Source organism: Salmo trutta, chromosome 20, assembly GCF_901001165.1.
Source record: "Salmo trutta chromosome 20, fSalTru1.1, whole genome shotgun sequence".
Classification (NCBI taxonomy): domain Eukaryota; kingdom Metazoa; phylum Chordata; class Actinopteri; order Salmoniformes; family Salmonidae; genus Salmo; species Salmo trutta.
The window spans coordinates 9,094,706-9,121,125 of record NC_042976.1 but is presented as its reverse complement, the minus strand read 5'-3'; the positions used below and the strand labels follow the sequence as shown (position 1 = coordinate 9,121,125).

At 40.3% G+C, this 26,420-nt stretch overlaps 2 protein-coding genes across 4 annotated transcripts in view; one reads left to right on the top strand and one right to left on the bottom strand.

Annotated features, from left to right (window-relative positions):
- Positions 1 to 221: 221 nt before the first annotated feature.
- LOC115155522 (NADH dehydrogenase [ubiquinone] 1 alpha subcomplex subunit 10, mitochondrial) lies at positions 222 to 12,663 on the bottom strand. Its single transcript, XM_029702201.1, has 10 exons — positions 12,479 to 12,663; positions 11,913 to 12,081; positions 11,511 to 11,726; positions 11,205 to 11,291; positions 10,852 to 10,973; positions 8,051 to 8,118; positions 7,868 to 7,922; positions 5,919 to 6,004; positions 5,654 to 5,762; positions 222 to 494 (listed from the first exon to the last, which is right to left on the bottom strand). Exons 1-10 carry the CDS (start codon positions 12,551 to 12,553, stop codon positions 426 to 428), a joined length of 1,056 nt encoding a protein of 351 aa, XP_029558061.1. The 5' UTR covers positions 12,554 to 12,663; the 3' UTR covers positions 222 to 425.
- A 10,323-nt stretch (positions 12,664 to 22,986) lies between these two features.
- Positions 22,987 to 26,420, top strand: part of LOC115155521 (aryl hydrocarbon receptor) — a 67,882-nt gene continuing 64,448 nt past the window's right edge. For 2 of the 3 annotated variants that reach the window (XM_029702199.1, XM_029702198.1), the window contains exon 1: positions 22,988 to 23,523. In XM_029702199.1, the coding sequence (XP_029558059.1) occupies positions 23,465 to 23,523 (59 nt within the window). In that variant the 5' untranslated portion in view covers positions 22,988 to 23,464. Of the gene's footprint in view, positions 23,524 to 26,420 lie in introns of all 3 variants that reach the window. The other variant, XM_029702200.1, reaches the window with a different exon arrangement.

Genomic DNA, 26,420 nt, shown 5'->3' with positions numbered 1-26,420 from the left:
GTCACTGAAGCATTTGCTAAAGAAAATACTAAAAAGGACACATTATAATGATGCAAGTCGCTTAAACTGGGACAGCAAACTTGAAAGTTTCCTGAATAAACGTCAGTAATATGATTTAGGATGAGCTGAAATATCTCCTCTTTCATCCCAATTGCTATTATCTTTCTTGAAAAAGCTAGACGCATATTTTAAACATGAAGGAACATTGCCATTTTGAAAAGTTTAGATTTTTTAAACGTTTTTAATGCGTACAATTTCTCATTGATACATGGACAGAAGAGAACGTTGCTGATCGGATCAAATGGATGAGACCATATTTAGACTTCTCTGCCCATAGGGAGGGGTGAGCAGGTGCATGAGGGAGGGAATGAGGAAGGAAACATTCATCTACACCAATCAGCTCCAGAGTAGTCAGGTCCATGCCTTCACTTCAGCCAGATGTTCTTATCTCCAATATCTGCGTTATAACCTGCAGCATACTTCTTTCCCGGGAGCTTTTGGAGAGAAAAGAAACATTTGTGAATTTAATTATATGGAGAGAAGTGACAGGGGAAATAGCCTATTAGGCATGCTAACACATCTGGGCTGTATTAACTGGAATAGTTGGCAAAATATATAGCAAGAAAACGTAAGTGAGAAACAGACAGGTTGGCTAAAATTAAACAACTTAAAAGGGATACTTCAGGATTTTGGCAATGAGGCCCTTTATCCACTTCCCCAGAGTCAGATAAACTTGTGGATACCATTTTTTTTGTCTCTGTGTTCAGTATGAAGGAAGTTAGAGGTAGTTTTGCGAGCCAATGCTAACTAGCGTTAGCTAACATTAGCTTGCGATTGCACCAGTACTAGTTAGCAACTTCCTTCAAACCACAGGCAAATACATAAAAATGGTGTCCATGAGTTCATCAGACTCGTTTGAAAGTAGATAAAGGGCCTCATTGCCAAAATCCCTTTAATACTGAGCAAGTATCCCTTTAATACTGAGCATGGAATTAAATCAATTGGGTAATAGTTGACATGTTCTGAAACCCTCTGAAGGAGAGGGAAAGTCATAGCATACACTTTACAAAACAAATCATTAAAACTAAGCCAAAGCAAGGGGTTTCAATAATCATAAGTCCAAAAACAGTTGTGGGAATTGCTTGGGTAAGAAGAGACAAGGGAGATTCCACAGGACACTTGGGCAGGTTTAAGAGTTCTATGATTTAAGGAGCCGGGCCTACTTATTCCCTTAAGCTTTGAAGAACTAGCCACTCAAGACTCATCTATCCCTTGGACATGGGATGATAGTAAAGACTAATGGTAAAGCAAAGTGTTTGTGTCACTGGGGGCGACATTGCAATCCATCACCCCAAAGACTTGTAAAACAGCACGTTAGGAGTTACTGCTAATGTGATACGTTACTGCTAATGTGATACGCTAGTGCTAATGTGATACGCTAGTGCTAATGTAATACGTTACTGCATTAGTTACTGCTAATGTGATACGTTAGTGCTAATGTGATACGTTACTGCTAATGTGATACGTTACTGCATTAGTTACTGCTAATGTGATACGTTACTGCTAATGTGATACGTTACTGCATTAGTTACTGCTAATGTGATACGTTACTGCTAATGTGATACGTTACTGCTAATGTGATACGTTACTGCTAATGTGATACGTTACTGCATTAGTTAGTGCTAATGTGATACGTTACTGCTAATGTGATACGTTACTGCATTAGTTACTGCTAATGTGATACGTTACTGCTAATGTGATACGTTACTGCTAATGTGATACGTTACTGCTAATGTGATATGTTACTGCTAATGTGATATGTTACTGCATTAGTTAGTGCTAATGTGATACGTTACTGCTAAAGTGATACGTTACTGCTAATGTGATACGTTACTGCATTAGTTACTGCTAATGTGATACGTTACCGCTAATGTGATACGTTACTGCTAATGTGATATGTTACTGCATTAGTTAGTGCTAATGTGATACGTTACTGCTAATGTGATACGTTACTGCTAATGTGATACGTTACTGCTAATGTGATACGTTACTGCTAATGTGATACGTTACTGCTAATGTGATACGTTTCCGCTAATGTGATACGTTTCCGCTAACGTGATACGTTACCGCATTAGTTACTGCTAATGTGATACGTTACTGCTAATGTGATACGTTACCGCTAATATGATACGTTTCCGCTAATGTGATACGTTACCGCATTAGTTACTGCTAATGTGATACGTTAGTGCTAATGTGATACGTTAGTGCTAATGTGATACGTTAGTGCTAATGTGATACGTTAGTGCTAATGTGATACGTTAGTGCTAATGTGATACGTTAGTGCTAATGTGATACGTTAGTGCATTAGTTAGTGCTAATGTGATACGTTAGTGCTAATGTGATACGTTAGTGCTAATGTGATACGTTAGTGCTAATGTGATACGTTACTGCATTAGTTAGTGCTAATGTGATACGTTACTGCTAATGTGATACGTTACTGCTAATGTGATATGTTACTGCTAATGTGATATGTTACTGCTAATGTGATATGTTACTGCATTAGTTAGTGCTAATGTGATACGTTAGTGCTAATGTGATACGTTGACTTGCTAATGTGATACGTTACTGCTAATGTGATACGTTACTGCTAATGTGATACGTTACTGCTAATGTGATACGTTACTGCTAATGTGATACGTTACTGCTAATGTGATACGTTACTGCTAATGTGGATACGTACTGCTAATGTGATACGTTACTGCTAATGTGATACGTTACTGCATCCGTTATGCTAATGTGATACGTTACTGCTAATGTGATACGTTACTGCTAATGTGATACGTTACTGCTAATGTGATACGTTACTGCTAATGTGATACGTTACTGCTAATGTGATATGTTACTGCTAATGTGATACGTTACTGCATTAGTTAGTGCTAATGTGATACGTTACTGCTAATGTGATACGTTACTGCTAATGTGATACGTTACTGCTAATGTGATATGTTACTGCTAATGTGATACGTTACTGCTAATGTGATACGTTACTGCTAATGTGATACGTTACTGCTAATGTGATACGTTACTGCTAATGTGATACGTTACTGCATTAGTTAGTGCTAATGTGATATGTTACTGCTAATGTGATACGTTACTGCATTAGTTAGTGCTAATGTGATACGTTACTGCTAATGTGATACGTTACTGCTAATGTGATACGTTACTGCTAATGTGATACGTTACTGCTAATGTGATACGTTACTGCTAATGTGATACGTTACTGCTTATGTGATACGTTACTGCTAATGTGATACGTTACTGCTAATGTGATACGTTACTGCATTAGTTAGTGCTAATGTGATATGTTACTGCTAATGTGATACGTTACTGCATTAGTTACTGCTAATGTGATACGTTACTGCTAATGTGATACGTTACTGCATTAGTTACTGCTAATGTGATACGTTACTGCTAATGTGATACGTTACTGCTAATGTGATACGTTACTGCTAATGTGATACGTTACTGCTAATGTGATACGTTACTGCTAATGTGATACGTTATTGCATTAGTTACTGCTAATGTGATACGTTACTGCTAATGTGATACGTTACTGCTAATGTGATACGTTACTGCTAATGTGATATGTTACTGCTAATGTGATACGTTAGTGCTAATGTGATACGTTAGTGCTAATGTGATACGTTACTGCTAATGTGATACGTTACTGCTAATGTGATACGTTACTGCTAATGTGATACGTTACTGCATTAGTTAGTGCTAATGTGATATGTTACTGCTAATGTGATATGTTACTGCTAATGTGATACGTTACTGCTAATGTGATACGTTACTGCTAATGTGATACTGCTAATGTGATACGTTACTGCTAATGTGATACGTTACTGCTAATGTGATACGTTACTGCTAATGTGATACGTTACTGCTAATGTGATACGTTACTGCTAATGTGATACGTTACTGCTAATGTGATACGTTACTGCTAATGTGATACGTTACTGCTAATGTGATACGTTACTGCTAATGTGATACGTTACTGCTAATGTGATACGTTACTGCTAATGTGATACGTTACTGCTAATGTGATACGTTACTGCTAATGTGATACAGCCAAGCCGCTCTCTGTCACCCGGGCCACGCTACACCATTAGTGTTGTGAGTATGAGAAATAAAAAGAGTCGTGTTAACAGAGTCCTACAACTGCTTCTCTTATCCAGTACTGTTATCAGACAGCCAAAGAAGCTAAAAATAAAGACATTTATTTACAGCTTCAAATACAATTCAAGATTGGAGAAGTGGTGTTTGATTGCAAATATCAATATTGGATAGGCATTCAAGTTTTATTTTACTTTGAGTTCTTGGCATCTGCGGTTCAACTCAAGTTTATTTACCTGGCGAAACCTAAATTAATCCCCAGACAAGCACCTATCGGTTCCTAGTTTTGTCAAACACAGTACATGCTCTATTATAGAATCTTACCCTGCACTTCAGCAGAAGTGAACTTTGTCAACATAGAAGTACGGAGGAGAAAACATAGACAACCTAAACTCGCCATAGTTCATATAACCCCAAGCTTATCCTCCCACTTGTTCTAGTATGATAATGCACACCATGCAAAATGTCAGCCCAAAAGATCCCGTAGCACATTATATACTCCCACTTTACAGCAGCAGCCAGACAACTCATCTCCAGTCAATAAACTTTAAAGGTCAGAACACAATGTTTTCTTGCAACAATGATGATACCAATGACTTGGAGAATATTCCACTTCTATATATTTCAGTTTATGATGGAGGAAAAAATATTGTGGATGGACACAACCCAAAAGAGCGAGAGAAGGAAAATACTACACAAAAAAAACTCTAATAAAAAGGGTGAAAAGGAGTGTTTAGGCCCAACCTCATTATCCAGCACGGTTAAGGCCCAACCTCATTATCCAGCACGGTTAAGGCCCAACCTCATTATCCAGCACGGTTAAGGCCCAACCTCATTATCCAGCACGGTTAAGGCCCAACCTCATTATCCAGCACGGTTAAGGCCCAACCTCATTATCCAGCACGGTTAAGGCCCAACCTCATTATCCAGCACGGTTAAGGCCCAACCTCATTATCCAGCACGGTTAAGGCCCAACCTCATTATCCAGCACGGTTAAGGCCCAACCTCATTATCCAGCACGGTTAAGGCCCAACCTCATTATCCAGCACGGTTAAGGCCCAACCTCATTATCCAGCACGGTTAAGGCCCAACCTCATTATCCAGCACGGTTAAGGCCCAACCTCATTATCCAGCACGGTTAAGGTCCAATCTCATTATTCTCCACTTCTCTCATAGTGTAGATATATCAGGTGATCTAGCACCACACCGTCATAAGAGGGGCGGCAGGTAGCCTAGTGGTTAGAGCGTTGGGCCAGTAACCGAAAGGCTGCTGGATCGAATCCCTGAGCTGACAAGGAAAAATTATATCGTTCTGCCCCTGAACAAGGCAGTTAAACCCCACTGTTCCCCGGTAGGCCATCATTATAAATAAGAATGTGTTGTTAACTGACTTGCTGAGTTAAATAAAGGTTACAAAAAAGAGAAGTAGTCTGGTTATCGTATATCATAAGATAAGTAGAGTGCTTTTCTCCCTTACCGATTTGAATGCGTAGTAGCCTGCGTCATACTCGTGAGCTCCGATGGTGACCTCAGGGAGGAAGTTGGGTACAAGGGTCAGGTCTGCCACCCTCATCTTGTCTTCCACCCTGGGGAGAGAGAGGCAGGAAAACAGCAGGCTGATGAGAAGAGCTCCAAAATATACTATATAGGCCTACCCATGTACTAAATGTGACCGGAATGTAGCGACAACACTTCGTTTCAGGGCTACACATCTAGGGAACAAATGAAGTGGTTCTACTTACAGCATTCTCATGTAGTGTAATGTGACGTCATCCTGTTCTACCCAAGGTCCTTTCTCGAACTTCAAGTCCTCAATGTCTTCTGCAATCTGTAGATGAGAAAAACAAAAAAATGTAAGTCTATTTTGACAATAGGATTTTGTAGGCCTATAAGGTAGGCCTATAAAATAACATCAACAGTATGTTTGTGTTCTCATGTCTCTAATAGGGATGTAGCGATTCGTATCGGTCCCATTTCAAATGTTTAAGATACATCAGTCTGTGTAAACCCAAACCGATCCAAATATAGCATGCATTGTTCAGAAAAATCGATTCAAATGTTATGCATCGCAAAAAATATTTATTTTTAAATGCTCAAATTACCTTCTCTCTACCTTCGGAAAATTCCTCATATTTTGTGACAACTGTGTCCTCTCCTTCAGTGTTAAACTAAGCGTGTAATTATGTTGGCAGCCATTGATCTACAAGTCATTTTCCATGCCGAACAACCCCAGGCAATATTTGTAGCATAGTCAATCTGCACGCTGTGCGCAGCTTCGTGTGCACTGACCAACGAGAGGTAGGCCTATTCCTGATCTGGCACATCTGCAGGTCACCTTCAGCATTCAAATGTAGGCAAAATGGCTCACGCAATATTAGGCTTTATTTTCTTGAGTGACAACCAATGTAATAAGGCTGGGAATTGCCAGGGACCTCAACAATACGATATTATCGCCATACTTCGGTGCCGATGCAATATTGTGGTGAAGTTGTGGGACAGCTTTGTAAGGAATGACGTCACTAAATCATGAACTAATTGCTTGCATCTGTGTGCCTGTCCTGCAAGATGGTGATTTCAGAGCAAAAGTAGTGTCGGACAAAAAGCAAAACCCCCCTAACTGATAGTGTTAGATGCCCAGCTTCCCTTATGGCTCAGCTCAGGTGACTACACACACACACACCATAGACAGATCCAGCTCAGAGAAGCCACAGCTTATGAGCTCAATCAGAAGCAGATGTTAACTTAGAATGGAAAAATGAATGTGTTTATGCAACAAATGTTAGTGCATCGAATCGTATCGATTGATTCCTCTAAAATCAAACCAAATCGTATCGTTCCTGTATCGTATCAGAGCCCATGTATCTATTACTGAACAAAAATATAAAAACGCAATATGTAGAGTTGGTCCCATGTTTGATGAGCTGAAATAAGAGATCCCAGAAATGTTCCATACACACAAAAAGCTTATTTCTCTCAAATTCTGTGCACAAATTTGTTTACATCCCCGTTAGTGAGCATTTAGCCTTTGCCAAGATAATCCATCCACCTGACAGGTGTGGCATAATAAGGAGCTGATTAAACGGCATGATCATTACACTTGTGCGGGGGACAATAAAAGGCCACTAAAATGTGCAATTTTGTCACAAAACACAATGCCACAGATGTCTCAAGTTCAGGGAGTGTGCAATTGGTATGCTGACTGCAGGAATGTCCACCAGAGCTGTTGCCAGAGAATTGAATGTTCATCTCTCTACCATAAGCTGCCTCCAATGTCGTTTTATAGAATTTGGCAGTACATCCAACTGCCCTCAACCGTAGACCACGCCAGCCCAGGACCTCCACATCCGGCTTCTTCACCCTCGGGATTGTCTGAGACCAGCCACCCCGACAGCTGATGAAAGTGAGGAGTATCTCGGTCTGTAATAAAGCCCTTTTGTGGGGAAAAACTCATTCTGAATGGTGGGGCATGGCTCCCAAGTGGGTGGGACTATGCATTTTCAAGCCCACACATGGCAGCGTCCAAGCCCAGAAATGTGAAATCCATAGATATGGATCCTTATATGAACTGTAACTCAGTAAAATCATTAATTGTTGCATTCATATTTTTGTTCAGTATAGATACACATCAAGTCATCTTGACAAGGGAAAGATGGAGATCCCTAGCCTCTAGTCACACATTGTATTTTCTTACCCTCTCGATGTCTTGTGCCTGCGTTGCATCATAAGCAAGCAATTCTGCATTCTCACTGAAATACAGAAAAACTCTCTCAAAAAAAGGTTAAATGTTAAACAGCATGATGAGCCATCCATGGGGTCATCGCAGAGGTATCGAGCATTGTATTCCCTTCAATAGACAGCTTTGTAGTCCACCAACCTTATTTTGGGAAGGTAGGTCTTCTTGTATGCGTCCTCAATGCTCTTCAGATAGGGTAGGGGCACATCCTGAGGGTAAGACAGGATAGACGAATAAAGACAGGAACAACACACATTAGTAAATAGGCTATTTGGAAAGTTAAAATAACTACACCACATTCAACACAATTCACTGGCTTAGTGTAAGTGCCTTAAATGGATTGAAGTTAACAAGTGGAACACCCAAAGTGGTCAACAAGCAGAAGATCGGTTTGGAATGGCTGTTGAAACACATTCTCACCTTCAATGATCTGATTTGTAGAGCAGAAAGGTAACGAGGCCTAACTTGAGAATACTCTTGGCACACACTATCAAACGGTTCAGTGGGAACGGATACAGATCTATGCCAAGGACCACGCTTGTATTCTTATCCAGGCTTCAGTTTGATTTCATTCCTGTATTGGCCACTTAAACCCTACAGGAGTTTAACAGATGGTTTTGTGCCAAAATGTAACTCGTCCACTAACAATTGCTTTTTTAACAGCTTTAAAACTGATGCCTGAACTAGAGGTCGACCGATTAATCGGCATGGTCGATTAATTAGGGCCGATTTCAAGTTTTCATAACAAATCGGTAATCTGCCTTTTCGGACGCCGATTATGGACGATTACATGGCATTCAATGAGGAAACTGCATGGCAGGCTGACCACTTGTTACCCGAACGCAGCATCAAAAAGGACCTTGTGGCTGCAAGGTGCCAAGGTAAGTTGCTAGCTAGCATTAAACTTATCTTCACATAATCACTAGTTAACCTAGTAATATCATCAACCATGTGTAGTTAACTAGCTTGACCTGCGTTGCATATAATCAATGCAGTGCCTGTTAATTTATCATCGAAGCACTGCCTATTTCAACTTCGCCAAACGGGAGACGATTTAACAAAAGCACATTCGCGAAAAAAGCACATTCGTTGCACAAATGTACCTAACCATAAACATCAATGCCTTTCTTAAAAATCAATACACAGAAGTATATATATTTTTTTAACCTGCATATTTAGTTAAAATAAATGCATGTTAGCAGGCAATATTCACTAGGGAAATTGTGTCACTTCTCTTGCGTTCAGTGCAAGCAGAGTCAGGATATATGCAACAGTTTGGGCCGCCTGGCTTGTTGTGAACTTTGTTTCTTCCTAACAAAGACCATAATTAATTTGACCGAATTTTACATAATTATGACATAACATTGAAGGTTGTGCAATGTAACAGCAATATTTGGTCTTAGGGATGCCACCTGTTCGCCAAAATACGTAATGGTTCCATATTTCACTGAAAGAATAAATGTTTTATTTTTGAAATGATAGCTACCGGATTTGACCATATTAATGACCAAAGGCTCGTATTTCTGTTTGTTTATTATAATTAAGTCTATGATTTGATATAGGAGTCTGACTGAGCGGTGGTAGGCAACAGCAGGCTCGTAAGCATTCATTCAAACAGCACTTTACTGCATTTGCGAGCAGCTTTTAGCAATGCTTAAAGCACAGCGCTGTTTATGACTTCAAGCCAATCAACTCCTGAGATTAGGCTGGCAATATTAAAGTGCCTATAAGAACATCCAATAGTCAAAGGTAAATGAAATACAAATGGTATAGAGAGAAATAGTCGACATGTCATAATTCCTATAATAACTACAATCCTATAATAACTACAAAGTAAAACTGGGAATATTGAACCACCAGCTTTCATATGTTCTCATGTTCTGAGCAAGGAACTTAAACGTTGGCTTTTTACATGGCACATATTGCACTTTTACTTTCTTCTCCAAAAGTGTTTTTGCATTATTTAAACCAAATTGAACATGTTTCATTATTTATTTGAGACTAAATAGATTGTATGTATTATATTAAGTTCAAATAAAAGGGATCATTGTTCATTCAGTATTGTTGCAATTGTCATTATTACAAATATATATAAAAAATTGGCATCAGCTTTTTTTGGTCCTCCAATAATCGGTATCGGTATTGAAAAAATCATAATCGGTCTACCTCTAGCCTGAACATATGATGCTGTTGGGGCTTTAAACTAAAAGCATTTTAAACTTGTCTCAAAGTCTCTACAGTGGTTATGATCTATTTCAGAAACAGAAAAAAAACGATGCTCAGCCTGTCGCAAATGGAGAATAATGTTCTTAATTTGAATTTGTAAATTTGCCAAATGCCTCTGGTAATCAGTCACAATTACAGAAATGAGTTGTGGCTTTCCAGCATGCGCTGCCTATTTAGCACCTCTCACACTTGGCAGGCAGGCGGGCAGGCAGGCAGTCGGGCCTCACAAAGCCTGGTAGTTATTAGCATTGAGGCACCAGCAATAATCCCCTCTTTAAAGATAATCACGGAAGGTTGGAGGAATCCGGTGCAAATCAAGTTACATAGAGTCTCAGAGTAGTGTTAACGACAAGTCATCAGTGCTTAAAACCTAGGCTATTTTCAACTTGTGTGATTTGATTCATACTTTAGATCAGTTTTCCAAAGTTGTGGGTCTCTGATTGGATTGAAGTGTAAACCAATATATGAAAAGCTTGAAGCAGTGCCAGGCATTCACACAATTTACTATACTTTTTGGACAGGTCTCAAAATCGTTTGAATAAAACTCATTCAGTCACATTCAAACCGTCTGTCAAATTCCACAGGTTCTACATAACGGATGGTCTTTCACACAGACAGACAATATGCCAAGAAAAGGATAGTGTGGATGGTCTTTCACACAGACAGACGACATGCCAAGAAGAGTATAGTATGGCTGATATTTTTCTTCTCACTACCTTGCCTGATGCCTTCAGCTTCTTCTGCACTTCTTCTGCTGGCATGTCCACATAGATGACCAAATGGGGGGGAAGAAACTCACAGATACTGATACCTTTGATTTCATTGTAGTGGTCAACACCTGCATTGCAGAACATACAAGATTCATCAACCTCAGCAATGTAAAATGCCCCCATGTTATTTATGGTGACATACAGCAAAGCTTCTTCACCCAGTTTATTTATTGAAAACACTAATGACCTTTCAATATCATGGCATTGTCAAGTTGGTGTGAAACCAGATCTGATTCATAACAATACAAAAATACTTTTCAGATCTGTTCCACCCTTGTTATAGGGATTTCAGTACTTACACTGCTTTCTGATGTAACCCTGTTTGAACATGGCCTCCACAAACACCATGTCACTGTAGGGGGAGCGCTCTAAGACCACACCTTGGCCTGGAGGGAGAGAAAGTTTATGACAAGAACATGAATAGAATGTTTGTTTAATATCTAAATGCAAACAGACATTTAGAATAGAACTAGGCATTAATTTAACTACAGAAACACATAAGGTCAAGAGCTAAATGTCTGTTGTTTTTCCCCAATAGCCTAACACAATTTTGCTGTAATTTCTTTTGTGATATGTGAGCGCATTCCTTAGCCAACCAGCCATACCTGTGGTGAGCAGGTGTTCCATGGCGTCTGACCACTGAAGAAGCCTCATGAGGTACATCCATGCCTGCAGCCGGTAAGAGTTCCCGTCAGCAGCCTTGGGGTCTCTGTAGAACTTCTCCAAGCTGCAGTTACCATTAAAGGCGGTTGGCAGAGGCGCTTTCTCCGCTGTCATCTTGTCCAAGTAGTGCGTGTCAGGCTCGGGCATGTACAGCATCCCTACAGACATCAAAAAATAAGAATTTGGTACTACCAAAGAACACCATAACTACACCACATTGATATGCACTTTAAATGAGTCATAAAAATGTTAACGTTATCAACTTCTAACCTCCCAACTTATAAAGTCTAACAAACAAGTAGTTTAGACATCAATAACTGCATTGACAACAGCCTGATCATTACCCAGCTTTTCAGCCAGATTCTGGGCCAGCGCCCCCTTTCCTGAGGCCAGGTTGCCATCAATGGAGATGATCTTGCTGTTCTCCTTGAACCTTGGAGTTGTCCTCTCGCCCAGTGCATATGCCCACCAGCCGTACCGCAGGTTCCTTACTGAGCTACTGTGAATACCAGCCTAAAATACAGAATATATGTTTATCAGTGAACAGTAGTTCACAAATCAAATATTGAATTGTACTCAGTGTTAATAGAATGGGCATGTAAATGTCATGCTTCTGTCCTGACTAAAATCAACCGGTAATGGCTGGTCCACCAGGCAACCTTCTGAGCTCATCTAGCAAACGTTAGCTAATTAATTAATTTAGCTAGCTAGCGAGACATCTTGTTTGAGTTAAATGAAGCTAGCTGTTAATTATTTACAATACATTATTGCAGAATAGTTGTTGACAGACACAAAACACCCATCTGTTAGCATTAGGATTGTTGTTCTGGTGTCCTTGTACCAAAGCTTGTGAACTTGATGCCCTTCGTTGCGCGAGAGAGCATTTTGGCAATTCGTTTTACAACCTTACCGTCTGAATTGTTGTCCCTATTTTGAACACGGCTGTCCCCGAGGGGAGGACCAACCGGAGCACCCGCGCCGCCATGGTTATTTACCACCACAACCACAAACCGTCTCCAAAATCGCTCTATTTGATAGTCCTTCGAGGCGCGACAATAACGGGTCGGGAGGGGGGTTGCCCGTAGTCGCTTAATATTGACGTTATCAGTGGGAGTGGGGGGGGGGGGGGCTTGCCCGTGGTCGCGTAATAATCACGTTTTCAATAGTGGGGGAGGGGTCTTGCCCCTAGTCGCTTCATATTGACGTCATCAATAGTGTGCAATTGAATTGCCTGAAAGAAAAAGAGGAATTTCAAATGTTAAATATGATCTACCTACTGTCTCGTTTAGAAGAGTTACAGGGTGTGTTAACTGGTGGTACCCCGTCCTCACCGGCCGTTGGCATGGTGCAGGAGCAGATAGGATCAAAGTAGTGGAATGGTGTAGTCTGTAATGGGTTTTTCAGAACGTAGGTGGCAGCTGAGAAGTACGGGTGTACGATATTTTACCGCAGAAGAGTTATAAGATGTTTTTGACATTTTTTTTATTTTGATGAAATAGTGTTATATGGGTGTAGGGTTGGTTGGTGGTGCAATTTCTTATTTTTTCCCCCTTTAATTTTTGTATCACAAATGTAACGTGATCGAACACACACTGCCAGTAGGTGGCGGCATGCACAAACAAAACGTGCGAACACCATGATACCAAAGAAGAAGAAGAAGCTACTGTCTCTTTTCTAACTTCAACTATGCACACATCAAGGTTATGCTGTTGGTCAGCGGTGGAAAAAGTAGACATTGTCATACTTGAGTAAAAGTAAAGATACCTTAATAGAAAATGGCTCAAGTAAAAGTGAAAGTCACCCAGTAAAATACTACTTGAGTAAAAGTCTAAAAGTATTTGGTTTTAAATATACTTAAGTATCAAAAGTAAAAGTACGAATCATTTAAAATTCTTTATATATATTTTGTAATTACGGAAAGCCAGGGGCACACCAATGCTCAGACATATTTTACAAATGAAGCATTTGTGTTTTGTGAGTCTGCCAGATCAGAGGCAGTAAGGATGACCAGGGATGTTCGCTTGATAAGTGCATGAATTGGAACATTTTCCTGTCCTGCTAAGCATTCAAAATGTAATGAGTAATTTTGGGTGTCAGGGAAAATGTATAGAGTAAAAAGTACATTATTTTCTTTAGGAATGTAGTGAAGTAAAAGGAAAAGTTGTCCAAAATATAAATAGTGAAGTACAGATACCCCCAAAAACTACTTAAGAAGTACTTTAAAATGTTTTTACTTAAGTACTTTACACCACTGCTGTTGGTCTATAAGTACAACAGTACTTCAAACAAACAGAATTTACATTTCAGCAGATGTGATCAAGATACACCATCCATAGACGCTAACTACTTTAGCGCCTATTGACGATAGTATTGTAACGACCCTGGGTTTATAAGCGCGGATATCGACTCTGCCGCTTGAGCATGCTTTTGCGGCACAGTCGATTGCGCGCTGGACTTCAGGCTAGAAGGTCGAGGGTTCGAGACCTGCTCCTTGCTGTTTCATTACAGTATCTTCTGACTGGAGAAGTTTTGTTAAGAGCCTAAGGCTTGCTCTAAACAAACCAAGGGTGTAAAACTCATTCCACGGATGGCGGGGGGTTTTTTAAGTGTTTTTTTTCCACTGATTTATGTTTTGACCACAAATACCAGTATAGGATGAGTCAACAACATTATTTTGGTAAGAGTTGAAACTGCACTATGCCGGAAAAAAAACGTTGCGCACCAATCAACAAGTGCACGTGCACAAGCACTTACAATAAACAATCCCACACAAAGACATGGGGGGAACAGAGGGTTAAATACACAACAAGTGATTGAGGGAATTGAAACCAGGTGTGAGGAAAAACAAGACAAAACACATGGAAAATGAAAAGTGGATCGATGATGGCTAGAAGACCGGCAACGCCGACCGCCGAGCGCCGCCCAAAAAAGGAGAGGACCCGACTTCGGCGGAAGTCGTGACACAATGAGAATGACAGATCTGTAACACTCATTTCTATAAGAATTTGGTCAGGTCGCCCAAGAAGTTACATATTGCAGCTTTAACAGACTATTAACTTTAAATAGTCCGATTTTCACTGGACATTGTCATAGCGTCTTTTTTTTTTGCCCGAGATACAGACTGCTTTATTGATCCACTAATACAGGATTGGCAAAGGCCCAATACTTACTTTTTGGATTTTTAAAAAATGTATTATTCCGATTTTTCAAGGGGTGCTGCAGCACTCTCAGCACCCCTACTTGCTGCAGCTATGGACACTGTGGACAGTTACTTTAAGTATATCCATCTACATTGTAATACTGTTTGTTCTCCTGCTCCTTGAGAGTTGAATTCAACACAGGGTCTACTCTAAATCCAGTAGATGGTTCCAACTGACCCTGTAGGCTATTATGCTGCCACGATAGCTTCAAATACCTACTGTACTGGATACATTGGGCTGCGGTAGACTTTATAAAATTGGGGGAAATTAGTTAGTTTGAAAAACGGACAGATTACATTTATGCCACACAGTGCATTCTGAAAATATTCAACCCCCTTGATTTTTTCTCAAAATGTTGTTACTTTACAGACTTATTCTAAAATTGATTAAATTGTGTTTTACCTTCATCAATATACACAGAATTTTTTTGCAAATGAATAAAAAAAAAAGAAGGAAATATCACATTTACATAAGTATTCAAACCCTTTACTCATTACTTTGTTGTAGCACCTTTGGCAGCGATTACAGCCACAAGTCTTCTTGGGTATGACGCTACAAGCTTGGCACACCTATTTGGGGAGTTTCTCCCAGTCTTTTCTGCAGATCTTCTCAAGCTACGTCAGATTGGATGGGGAGCGTCGCTGTACAGCTATTTTCAGGTCTCTCCAGAGATGTTCGATTGGGTTAAAGTCCGGGCTCTGGCTGGGCCACTCAAGGACATTCAGAGACTAGTCCTGAAGCCACTCCTGCGTTGTCTTGTCCGTGTGCTTATGGCTGTTGTCCTGTTGGAAGGTGAACCTTCGCCCCAGTCTGAGGTCCTGAGCGCTCTGGAGCAGGTTTTCGTCAAGGATCTCTCTGTACTTTGCTCCGTTCATCTTTCCCTCAATCCTGACTAGTCTCCCAGTCCCTGCCGCTGAAGAACATCCCCACAGCATGATGCTGCCACCCCCATGCTTCACCGTAGGGATGGTGCCAGGTTTCCTCCAGATGCGATGCTTGGCATTCAGGCCAAAGAGTTCAATCTTAGTTTTATCAGGCCAGATAATCTTGTTTCCTTTGGTGCCTTTTGGCAAACTCCAAGCGGGCTGTCATGTGACTTTTACTGAGGAGGGGCTTCAGTCTGGCCACTCTACCATAAAGCCTGATTGGTGGAGTGCTGCAGAGATGGTTGTCCTTCTGGAAGGATCTTCCATCTCCACAGAGGAACTCTGAAGCTCTGCCAGAGTGACCATCAGGTTCTTGGTCACCTCCCTGACCAAGGCCCTTCTCCCTCGAATGCTCAGTTTGGCCGGGTGGACAGCTCTATGAAGAGTCTTGGTGGTTTAAACTTCTTTCATTTAAGAATGATGGAGGCCACTGTGTTCTTGGGGACCTTCAATGCTGCAGAAATGTTTTGGTACCTTTCCCCAGATCTGTGCCTCGACACAATCCTGTCTCAGAGCTCTACAGACAATTCCTTCGACCTCATGGCTTTATTTTTGCGCTGACATGCACTATCAACTGTGGGACCTTATATAGACAGGTGTGTGCTTTTCCATATCATGTCCAATCAGTTGAATTTACCACAGGTTGACTCCAATCAAGTTGTAGAAACATCTAAAGGATGATTCATAGAAACAGAATGCACCTGAGCTCAATTTTGAGTCTAATAGCAAAGGGTCTGAATACTTTTGTAAAAATGTTTAATACATTTGCAAAAATGTCTGAAACCGTTTTCTCTTTGTCATTATGGGGTATTGTGTGTAGATTGATGAGGAAAAACATTTATTTAATCCATTTTAGAATAAGGCTGTAACGTAAATCAAAACATGGAAAAAGTCAAGGGGTCTGAATACGTTTCGAATCCATTGTATGTTTACTGTTACCATATCGTGTCCTGGACAGAACATATCTGCCAGGGAGAAAAAAAAAATGTACTTGTCTATTTTTAACTTAACTTTTTTAATGTAATTTTTTAAAACTTCTTAAAGCATTGTTGGTTAAGGGCTTGTAAGTAAGCATTTCATTGTAAGGTCTACACCTGTTGTATTCGGTGCATGTGACAAATAAACATTTGATTTAAGTATTTGTAGCCTTGAATACAAAAGCTCTCTTATTGCTTTGGAGTAACACCTGTAGCTCCCTGGGCTTTACACTTCCTTTCTGTCAGCTCAAGGTTGTGACTCGGCTGCTGTTTCCCCTGTTGTCCTGGAGACCATGAATTTTGAACATACATTTTGAACTACTGTCAGCCTCAATCTTCTATATTTCATTCCTCTGACTTCAAGCTAATATTTCTCACTTATATTCTGAAAAAAGAATACACAAAGAGAAAAAAGGTCAACATATCAAATCAAATTTCAAATCAAATTTATTTATATAGCCCTTCGTACATCAGCTGAAATCTCAAAGTGCTGTACAGAAACCCAGCCTAAAACCCCAAACAGCAAGCAATGCATGTGAAAGAAGCACGGTGGCTGGGAAAAACTCCCTAGGAAAAACTCCTGAGAAAGGCCAAAAACCTAGGAAGAAACCTAGAGAGGAACCAGGCTATGAGGGGTGGCCAGTCCTCTTCTGGCTGTGCCGGGTGGATATTATAACAGAACATGGTCAAGATGTTAAAATGTTCGTAAATGACCAGCATGGTCAAATAATAATAATCATAGTAATTGTCGAGGGTGCAACAAGCACGTCCGGTGAACAGGTCAGGGTTCCGTAGCCGCAAGACTTGGTTAGAAAAGGTTTGGAAAAACTAAAGTAAAGGACCCTCCAGTAACCAAGAGACACCTCATCATGTGTTACAGACATTTCAAACCTCATCACGTATTACAGACATTTAAAACCTCATCACGTATTACAGAGATTGCAAACCTCATCATGTATTACAGAGATGGCAAACCTCATCACGTCTTACAGAGATTGAAAACCTCATCACATATTACAGAGATTGCAAACCTCATCACGCATTACAGAGATGGCAAACCTCATCACGTCTTACAGAGATTGAAAACCTCATCACATATTACAGAGATTGCAAACCTCATCACGTCTTACAGAGATTGCAAACCTCATCACATTTTACAGAGATTGAAGACTAATATGTGTTTAGGCCATGCTTTATCAAAGATAGTTCACAGAAAGCTGTGAATGAAGATGGGCTGAAGGTAAAGTAACATAGATGTTGGCTGACAGTTGCTGAGGCCAATGCAAAAGGGGCGAACTTTTGTGCAACTTGTGCTTCCGTTTAAAGATAGGCTGCACATGCACATACATGTAAGACACACACAGAGCATAGAAACACCCATCCACCCAGTTCACCAATACCCACAACCCCACATAGACACATGTAAGTGCATCCAAGGTCACACAACCGCACCCCATCCATCCACACACACATGTGTGTTGAGACACACACACACACACTTATCTACAGGAACCAAGGTAATTAGTGAATAAAGTACAGTGCAGTAAAACAACAATACGCAATTTTCAGGTATCACGGCTTAAACCCTGTGAGGCCAGTGTGGCATTTGGCAACGCATCTCTGACGAATTTCCTTTAGTTTATGGCAGGTTTTATTTTACTTTTCTGCAGCTCAGTGGATTTTACAGTGCCAATAGGGAGGCAATTTGCCTGCTTTGTTTATCATTAAACAACTGGACATCCATGGCAACAAAAGCAGGTTTTAGCGTTCAACCCGGTACTTTCACTGAAAATAGATACTTCATGGAAGCGATTTATATTCATTTGCCAAATATTGCATTGCTGTTTTTATCTGATCTGTGTAACCAATCTGTATGCTTTCATTTCATACTATTTATATTGCTGACCTATAATAGGAAAGGATACAGTACATTTGCTTCTGTTTAATGAAACAGAACATAGTCTTTTTGATCCTTTTTCAGTATAGAACATTTTTTGTTCTAAATCAAAGATTTCATGCAAGAGGAGAAGGTAGAGCTGGTAGTTGACCCCACAATCTGTTTCTTCTCCAGAGAGCAGAGGAAGACTTGAACACCGAGGGGGCGGGGAAAAGAACACAAAAAACGGGACAACAATTATGGTCCTCTCTTCCCTGCATGACAGACATTGTGGTTTCTCCCCAACTCAGAACACACAGAAGCAATTGCCATAATTAGCTAATAACATCACCCTTTACAGCTCGCCCGCTGCAGTCCAAATGGGCAGAAACCATGACACTCCCTGGACACATTATATGACCTGATGGTAATGGAGTAGCAGTTTTACAGACTATAATGAGACTGAGTCACAAGTTGAGGTGTTATTATAATGCATGTGCAGCCTTCACATGCTACTGTCTTCCCACAGGAATAGCTAGCATCATGTTTTCTCTCCGGCTTCCCCCAGTGTGAATAGACTAGGTTTCCATACGAGTCTGCATTGTGCAGATGCTGGAGTAAAGATTTCTCCATCAGCAGCACAGTACAGTACATTTATGCATCATGCAATCTTGTGCATTCCTGCATTTCTTTTACTATTCAATTCCAGTTGTAGGCCTTCATAAGACTCAAACCAGTATGCAATTGGAAGAACAAGTTTATCAGTCCTGGATGTGATGCATGTGGTTGAAGCCTGCGCCCCTGTGAAAAAACAAGCTTCCAAGTCATACTTAAATTGACTACGAGATACAGCACTTAACATTGCTGTGCTTAAAATAATATGGATAATATATATCTGGGGCTCCCGAGTGGCACAGCGGTCTAAGGCACTGCATCTCAGTGCAAGAGGCATCACTACAGACCCTGGTTTGATTCCAGGCTGTATCACAACCAGCAGTGATTGGGAGTCCCAAAGGGCGGCGCACAATTGTCCCAGCGTCGTCCTGGTTAGGGTTTGGCCGGGGTAGGCCGTCATTGTAAATAAGAATTTCTTCCTAACTGACTTGCCCGGTTAAATAAAAAATGTAAAATAATAATATCTGTCTGATGAACTGTACATCAAACATACTGAACTGTACATCAAACATACTGAACTGTACATCAAACATACTGAACTGTACATCAAACATACTGAACTGTATATCAAACATACTGAACTGTACATCAAACATACTGAACTGTACATCAAACATACTGAACTGTACATCAAACATACTGAACTGTATATCAAACATACTGAACTGTACATCAAACATACTGAACTGTACATCAAACATACTGAACTGTACATCAAACATACTGAACTGTACATCAAACATACTGAACTGTATATCAAATATACTGAACTGGACATCAAACATACTGAACTGTATATCAAACATACTGAAATGTACATCAAACATACTGAACTGTATATCAAACATACTGAACTGTATATCAAACATACTGAACTGTATATCAAACATACTGAACTGTACATCAAACATACTGAACTGTATATCAAACATACTGAACTGTACATCAAACATACTGAACTGTACATCAAACATACTGAACTGTATATCAAATATACTGAACTGGACATCAAACATACTGAACTGTATATCAAACATACTGAACTGTATATCAAACATACTGAACTGTATATCAAACATACTGAACTGTACATCAAACATACTGAACTGTATATCAAACATACTGAACTGTATATCAAACATACTGAACTGTACATCAAACATACTGAACTGTACATCAAACATACTGAACTGTACATCAAACATACTGAACTGTATATCAAACATACTGAACTGTATATCAAACATACTGAACTGTATATCAAACATATTGTCAGTAACAACAACAGAGAACAGTGGAGTGGGAGGGCAGCAGTGGAGTGGTAGAACAGCAGTGGAGTGGGAAGACAGCAGTGGAGTGGGAGCAGCAGTGGAGTGGGAGAGCAGCAGTCGAGTGGTAGAACAGCAGTGGAGTGGGAAGACAGCAGTGGAGTGGGAGCAGCAGTGGAGTGGGAGGGCAGCAGTCGAGTGGTAGAACAGCAGTGGAGTGGAGCAGCAGTGGAGTGGGAAGACAGCAGTGGAGTGGGAGCAGCAGTGGAGTGGGAGCAGTAATAAAATATAGTGAGTGAGGTTGTCTGCATGTCCACAAAAACTCAGTCAGCCAGCCATGTAGCTTCGCTTCAGACCGAATCTGTCTATAAAGACATCTTGCCACGGCGGTGATTGCCCTGCACCGGTGGCTGTCACGCAGGAATGTAGCGTGGCCGCATAAACAAACGCGCATAATGAATTAAGTCCATGGGAACAGCTGCATGATGGTTCTCTTTCCACCACCACGGTCGGAATTCTGTGGCAAGGACAGCAACCATGTTGCTCAGCTCCCACAGTCTGAATAGAACTCTGTCTGAATTGTTAATCTGCTGCATGTGTCAAACCTTCATTACCACTGGACTTCTGCTAAAATGTGAGGCAAGCTGGCTAGCCACAGTGCAGAGCAGAGAGAGAGAGATGCTTGGCCTGCCTGCAGCGTTATGGCAACAGGAGTTTGACAAAAGATTAAATGTTGGAAAAATACAATTTGACACTCACTCATCTACAACTCTCACGGTTGTGTTTAATCCAGTCGTTTCCCACCCCCCTGTGATGTTCTGTAATGACAGCTTGAATCCAGGTAACAGGTAATGGGCCTGCACTGGTAAAAGAGAAGACAGACCTGAAAAGCAGGTGACTGTTGGAACGTCGTGACGTTTGGCACAACCACAAATTCTCGCCCTATTTTTTTCTCTCCCTTCACCATTTGTTTAGTTGTTAGGGAAACAATTTACATGGCCCTAGGGCAGAATGTATCCTCTCCCATTGACATACATGCAACTAGAGCCCCATCAATCACCTCTCAATCATGACCCTGTGTGGTAGATCACGAGTGTAGCTATGAGATCATGAGCAATGTTTGTTTGTCTTTTGTTTGTGCAAGGCAGTTGTAGCCTACTTTTACTGATAGAGCAGGAGGTGAATGGAGTTCACTGTCCGAATTATGGGCATACTTTGGGCACAGGACGGGATCATGGTGACAGATGGTTGCTATGAGGAAGTGTAACATGGTTTTCTAGTCAACATATAGACAGCCATTAGGATTCTGAATGGGCTAAGTTGAACTTTTTATCAATCTTTCTCACTCTCCGGCCTGTACATCAGGCTTGCACCAACCTGATGCTGATCCTGTTACATACCTCAGCCCACCATCAATACCCCACTGGTCAGAAATGAATGTATTGTGATTCAGTAGGTAGATTATTACTGTTATTGCTATTATTATGTTATTACTATGTTTATACGATACTATTACACTATTAATATTTGTATTTCACAAATACAGACACAGATCCACCAAAAACATTTGCAAGAACTCTACTAGCTAAGCTGTGGTTCCCCCCAGCCAGACATGTCACCCATGACTATGCTGCTGGAGCACCTCGATACACCAACTCCTGGATACACTAAATCCTACCAAATTCTTGATACACTAACTATTATCACTTCCTGGATACAGTAACTCCTACTGAAATGGCTTAGAAGACAAGCATTGGATGACAAGCATTTTAAACATTGTGTGTTTGAGCCACAGACTTCTGGGTTTCTTTTGCATTTGTCGGTACTGACCATTAGTCTGTGTGGTTAACAGGGGCTGAGCGAGAGGGGCGGTGTTTGTGAAATAAGGGCTGATTCCGAAGGGACCCGGGCCAGGTCTTAAACCAAAATTGTCTAGTGTCAGAATGCTTTGAGCTACACAAATTACTAAAAGCTATCATGTTTTGCTCTATGATGCTCACACGCTACAAAAGAGTTGTTAGAAGGTCATAGGAAAAACATTTACCAACCAAAACCAACTTACCTGGTAAAAAGAAAAATGGTTTGAAACATTTACACAGTGTCTATAATACTGTAATAAGCTCACATAATGTAGTTGCTGTCACAAACCCCAAACTCCACAAGGTTGTCACTGACTCGTTTTGTTCCCCACTGAGCAAACTATTTCTTTACTTGCATTTATATAATTTGTTTGTTGTTTCTTTTCTGGATTTTTTAATTTTTTTTATTGACATTTGAATGCAAATGTTTATGTCAAATAGTTAGGTGTTCTACTTGTAGCTCTGGTTATCCTGAAAAGAAAATTGTAAAACACTTAATTGTGAGGCTATTTACAAGGGCTGCTGGATATGCAGACAAATGAAAATCAGATGCATGAGAAGCTGGGACTCGGGACTGATAGGGTTAAAAAAACCAGCTCATAGGTTATCGGATTTCCTGAAAACGCCCCATGCCAGGAACGATAGGCACATTTTACCTGCTGCAAGAGCGTAGTTCCGAAACTGTTCCGAGCGATGTGTTGTATACTGTGAAATCTACCCCTTTAGAATAAGTATTTTGTTGTTTGTTTGAGGGTCTCTAGAGAGACTTCTCATGAACAAAATGAACAGGAAGGAAAGTTTGCTGTGATCACGCACATATTATTTACTCTGTTGATCAGGGGAACTTTCCGAAACTTGCTTCATCCCCCAAGCACTTCTGGATTTACGCCGCACGTCTATCACGGTCGACTTTGCCAGTGACTTTGACCGCTTGGGTCTGTCAAGTTAACGTAGCGGGGGATCTGCGTTACGGAGAGACCGCTCTATTTGAAGGGATTCACGCATGTCTGGATATTAACCTCCCTTGTTAATTTGAGGACTATCTCTGAGGAAGACAGTGGATGTTATTGTGTTCGTGAACATTTTGTACCAACTAATACAGCAGAAGTGTCAACATGTTGAGTAACACTGGAGTTTATGCTGTCAAGAAGCGGAAGAAGCCCGTTCAAAAAACGTAAGAATGTAATTTAAACCTGTTTGACCTGACCATAAATGTTTTGGGAAGTTCGATTTAAGTCTAGCATGAGCTGGATACAGAAAGGCGCTTGATTTGATAATGTGCTGCATATCGAGTTCCATCGGGTATCATGGAGTTGAGCATTATTGGCTATACATAAACCCAGTCTAATTGTTCCTTTACGTAAGGCATCTAAAAGCAATCATTCACTTCGTGCCGTTGGATTATTTTCTTCATAAATTGTTATTAGTTTTGATTTATTGCTAGTTTGCTTCTCCTGCTTTCTTCTGGGGTAACTGGGTTTCTTTCTGCACAGAGGACAAAGTCTCATTGTACGCATGCACTGCTCGTAAGAGCATGTGTGCACTATTGATGTTTAGTGTAGCTGTAAATTTGTGCCTAACCAGAAGTTCTCGTGCCTCCCTTTCGTTTTATCCCGGTCACCTTTAAGAATCTTTCTTCGTGTATAGTTTATGTCTGGCATGGAATAGTACTCGTGCATTAATCACAATCAAGTTTGAGAGTCGGCTGCACTCTCACGCGATGCTTACAGGAGGGCGGGGCGCGCGGGGGACTGCTGGCATGAGGTATGTTATTGTAATCTGATACGGTTCTCATTATGAAAACGCACTTATGCATCTTTCCTACTTTTTTCGCTTTATTGCACAACCTAGTTACAAAAGAAACATATATTTTGTAATGCTGTTTTTCACAACTAAGTAAGAATTATTAATAGCATAGCTGAGGTAAACGTTTTCTTTATAGGAAATTCAAGTAGTGCAATGGTTTTGGGTTTGTTGTAATCTATGCTATGCTATTACTTTTACGGTTTTTTTCCCACAAACATTTTAAGGATTCCATCAAAGTATCGAGAATGTGTCACATGCGTTTATAATTAATAAGACCATAATAAGTATTTGCTTACTACAATATATACTTTTCTAAATAAAAAACCCTGATATTACCAGGTTCATGTCGGTTTATAACAATATTCATATAGTTATTTTTATGCATTCTAATTCTAAATACATTTTCTTTACACTACATGTAGGATTTGGCAAGCAGACAAAATATATGTTCACTGTAAACAACCTAGAGTTGATGGAATGTTACAGCTGTGTGTGTGTACAGTGTGTGTGTACAGTTTGTGCGCTTGCATGTGTCTTATGTTGTCCCTGTGAGTGAAACAGTGGAGGCTCCTCGGAGGAAGGGGAGGACCATCCTCAGTGAATTTCATACAAATAAAATTGTGAAAAATTCAAAAAAGTGATCCTTTTTAGATAAAACTATACTAAATATATTCACATCACCAAATAATTTATTAAAACACACTGTTTTGCAATGAAGGTCTACAGTAGCCTCAACAGAACTCTGTAGGGTAGCACCATGTGTAGCTGGAGGACAGCTAGTTTCCGTCCTCCTCTGGGTACGTTGACTTCAATTCAAAACCTCGTGGTTCTCACCCCCTTCCATAGACTTAAACAGTAATTATGACAACTTCCGAAGGATGTCCTCCAACCTATCAGAGCTCTTGCAGCATGAACTGACACGTTGTCCACCCAATCAAAGGATCAGATAATTAATCTAGTACTGAAAGCACAAGCTACAGCTAACTAACACTACAGTGTATAAAATGTGATGAGGAGTTGACTCAAAAAGAGAGAAAGACAATAGTTAAACAGTTTTGAACAAATTCATTTCTTCAAAAATGGAGAAGAAGCAAGCGAGAGAGAGATTTTTGTAGTATTTGATTAAAAAAATTACTCTCACTTTCACTTACTTAGCTAGCGAATGCAGCTAGCTAGTTTAGCCTACTCAAACAGAGAGGGATGCTATGTTAGCTAGCTGGCTATAGCTATCCAACTCTGGAACTCTTCCAAGTCAATGTAAGCTTTTGGTGTTAGTAGTTTATTGCGCCAGGCCACCCGGTATAACTGCTGAACTGCTTGCTGCTGACTGTACACTGTACTGCATGATTGTATAGGGTTTACTAACGCGTTAGTTCTAGTAGTTATGTTGACAATGCCGTTAATATGGTGACAATGATGTAGCTGTTAGCGGTTATGATTTGAAGGTTTGGCTTGAAATGTTTTTTTCGCCTGGTCACAGACAGCTGATGTGTTGTGCACTGAAGTCCACAAGTGAAGGGAAAGGGTAAATGCGAGAATTAATTATACAACGATTAAAGGGATCATGCTGTTTGTATGTGGCTGCTATGAAAGTGAACTGTGTTTGTGTTTGATCAGGGGTGTAATCATTCCGCCGATTCTGTTTGAAAAATGATTCTTAAATGGAAGCAAACGGAACGAATCGGGGATAAACATACCTGAATTTATCCAATAGAATCTCTCATTTGCAACTGTTGGACTAATGACTACACCCTAGATCAGCTAGATGCAGGCAAGAGTGTGCAAGGCGGTATTGAATGTGTCACTGTCTGTCACCTTGATTACTCAACATTTCTCTCGATCTGTGCACCTACATTTTAAACGTTCATTCATCGGCTAGGTTCTAGCAACCTCATGATGGGTATAGGGAAAATTTGAGTATCATGTAGTTGCCTAAACCTATCGATGTTACATTGAGCTGGGTGAATGGAATATGAATGACAGTCATCCAATATGCTGTAATAGAAATAAGTCCATGCTTATAAAAAAATATATTGTCCTACCTCATCTTAAACTGCACCGACCACCACTGGAATTAAATCATATACAGCTTTCTGAAATATACCTTTCCCAGTATAAATTCCCAAATACAAAAGGAGTACCTTTTAGGCCTGTGCAGAAATACTTCTCTGTGTTTCTGAGGATTCCTGGATAGCCAAGGCACCATTTATTTTATTTAACATTTATTTAACTAGGCAAGTTAGTTAAGAACAAATTCTTATTTAC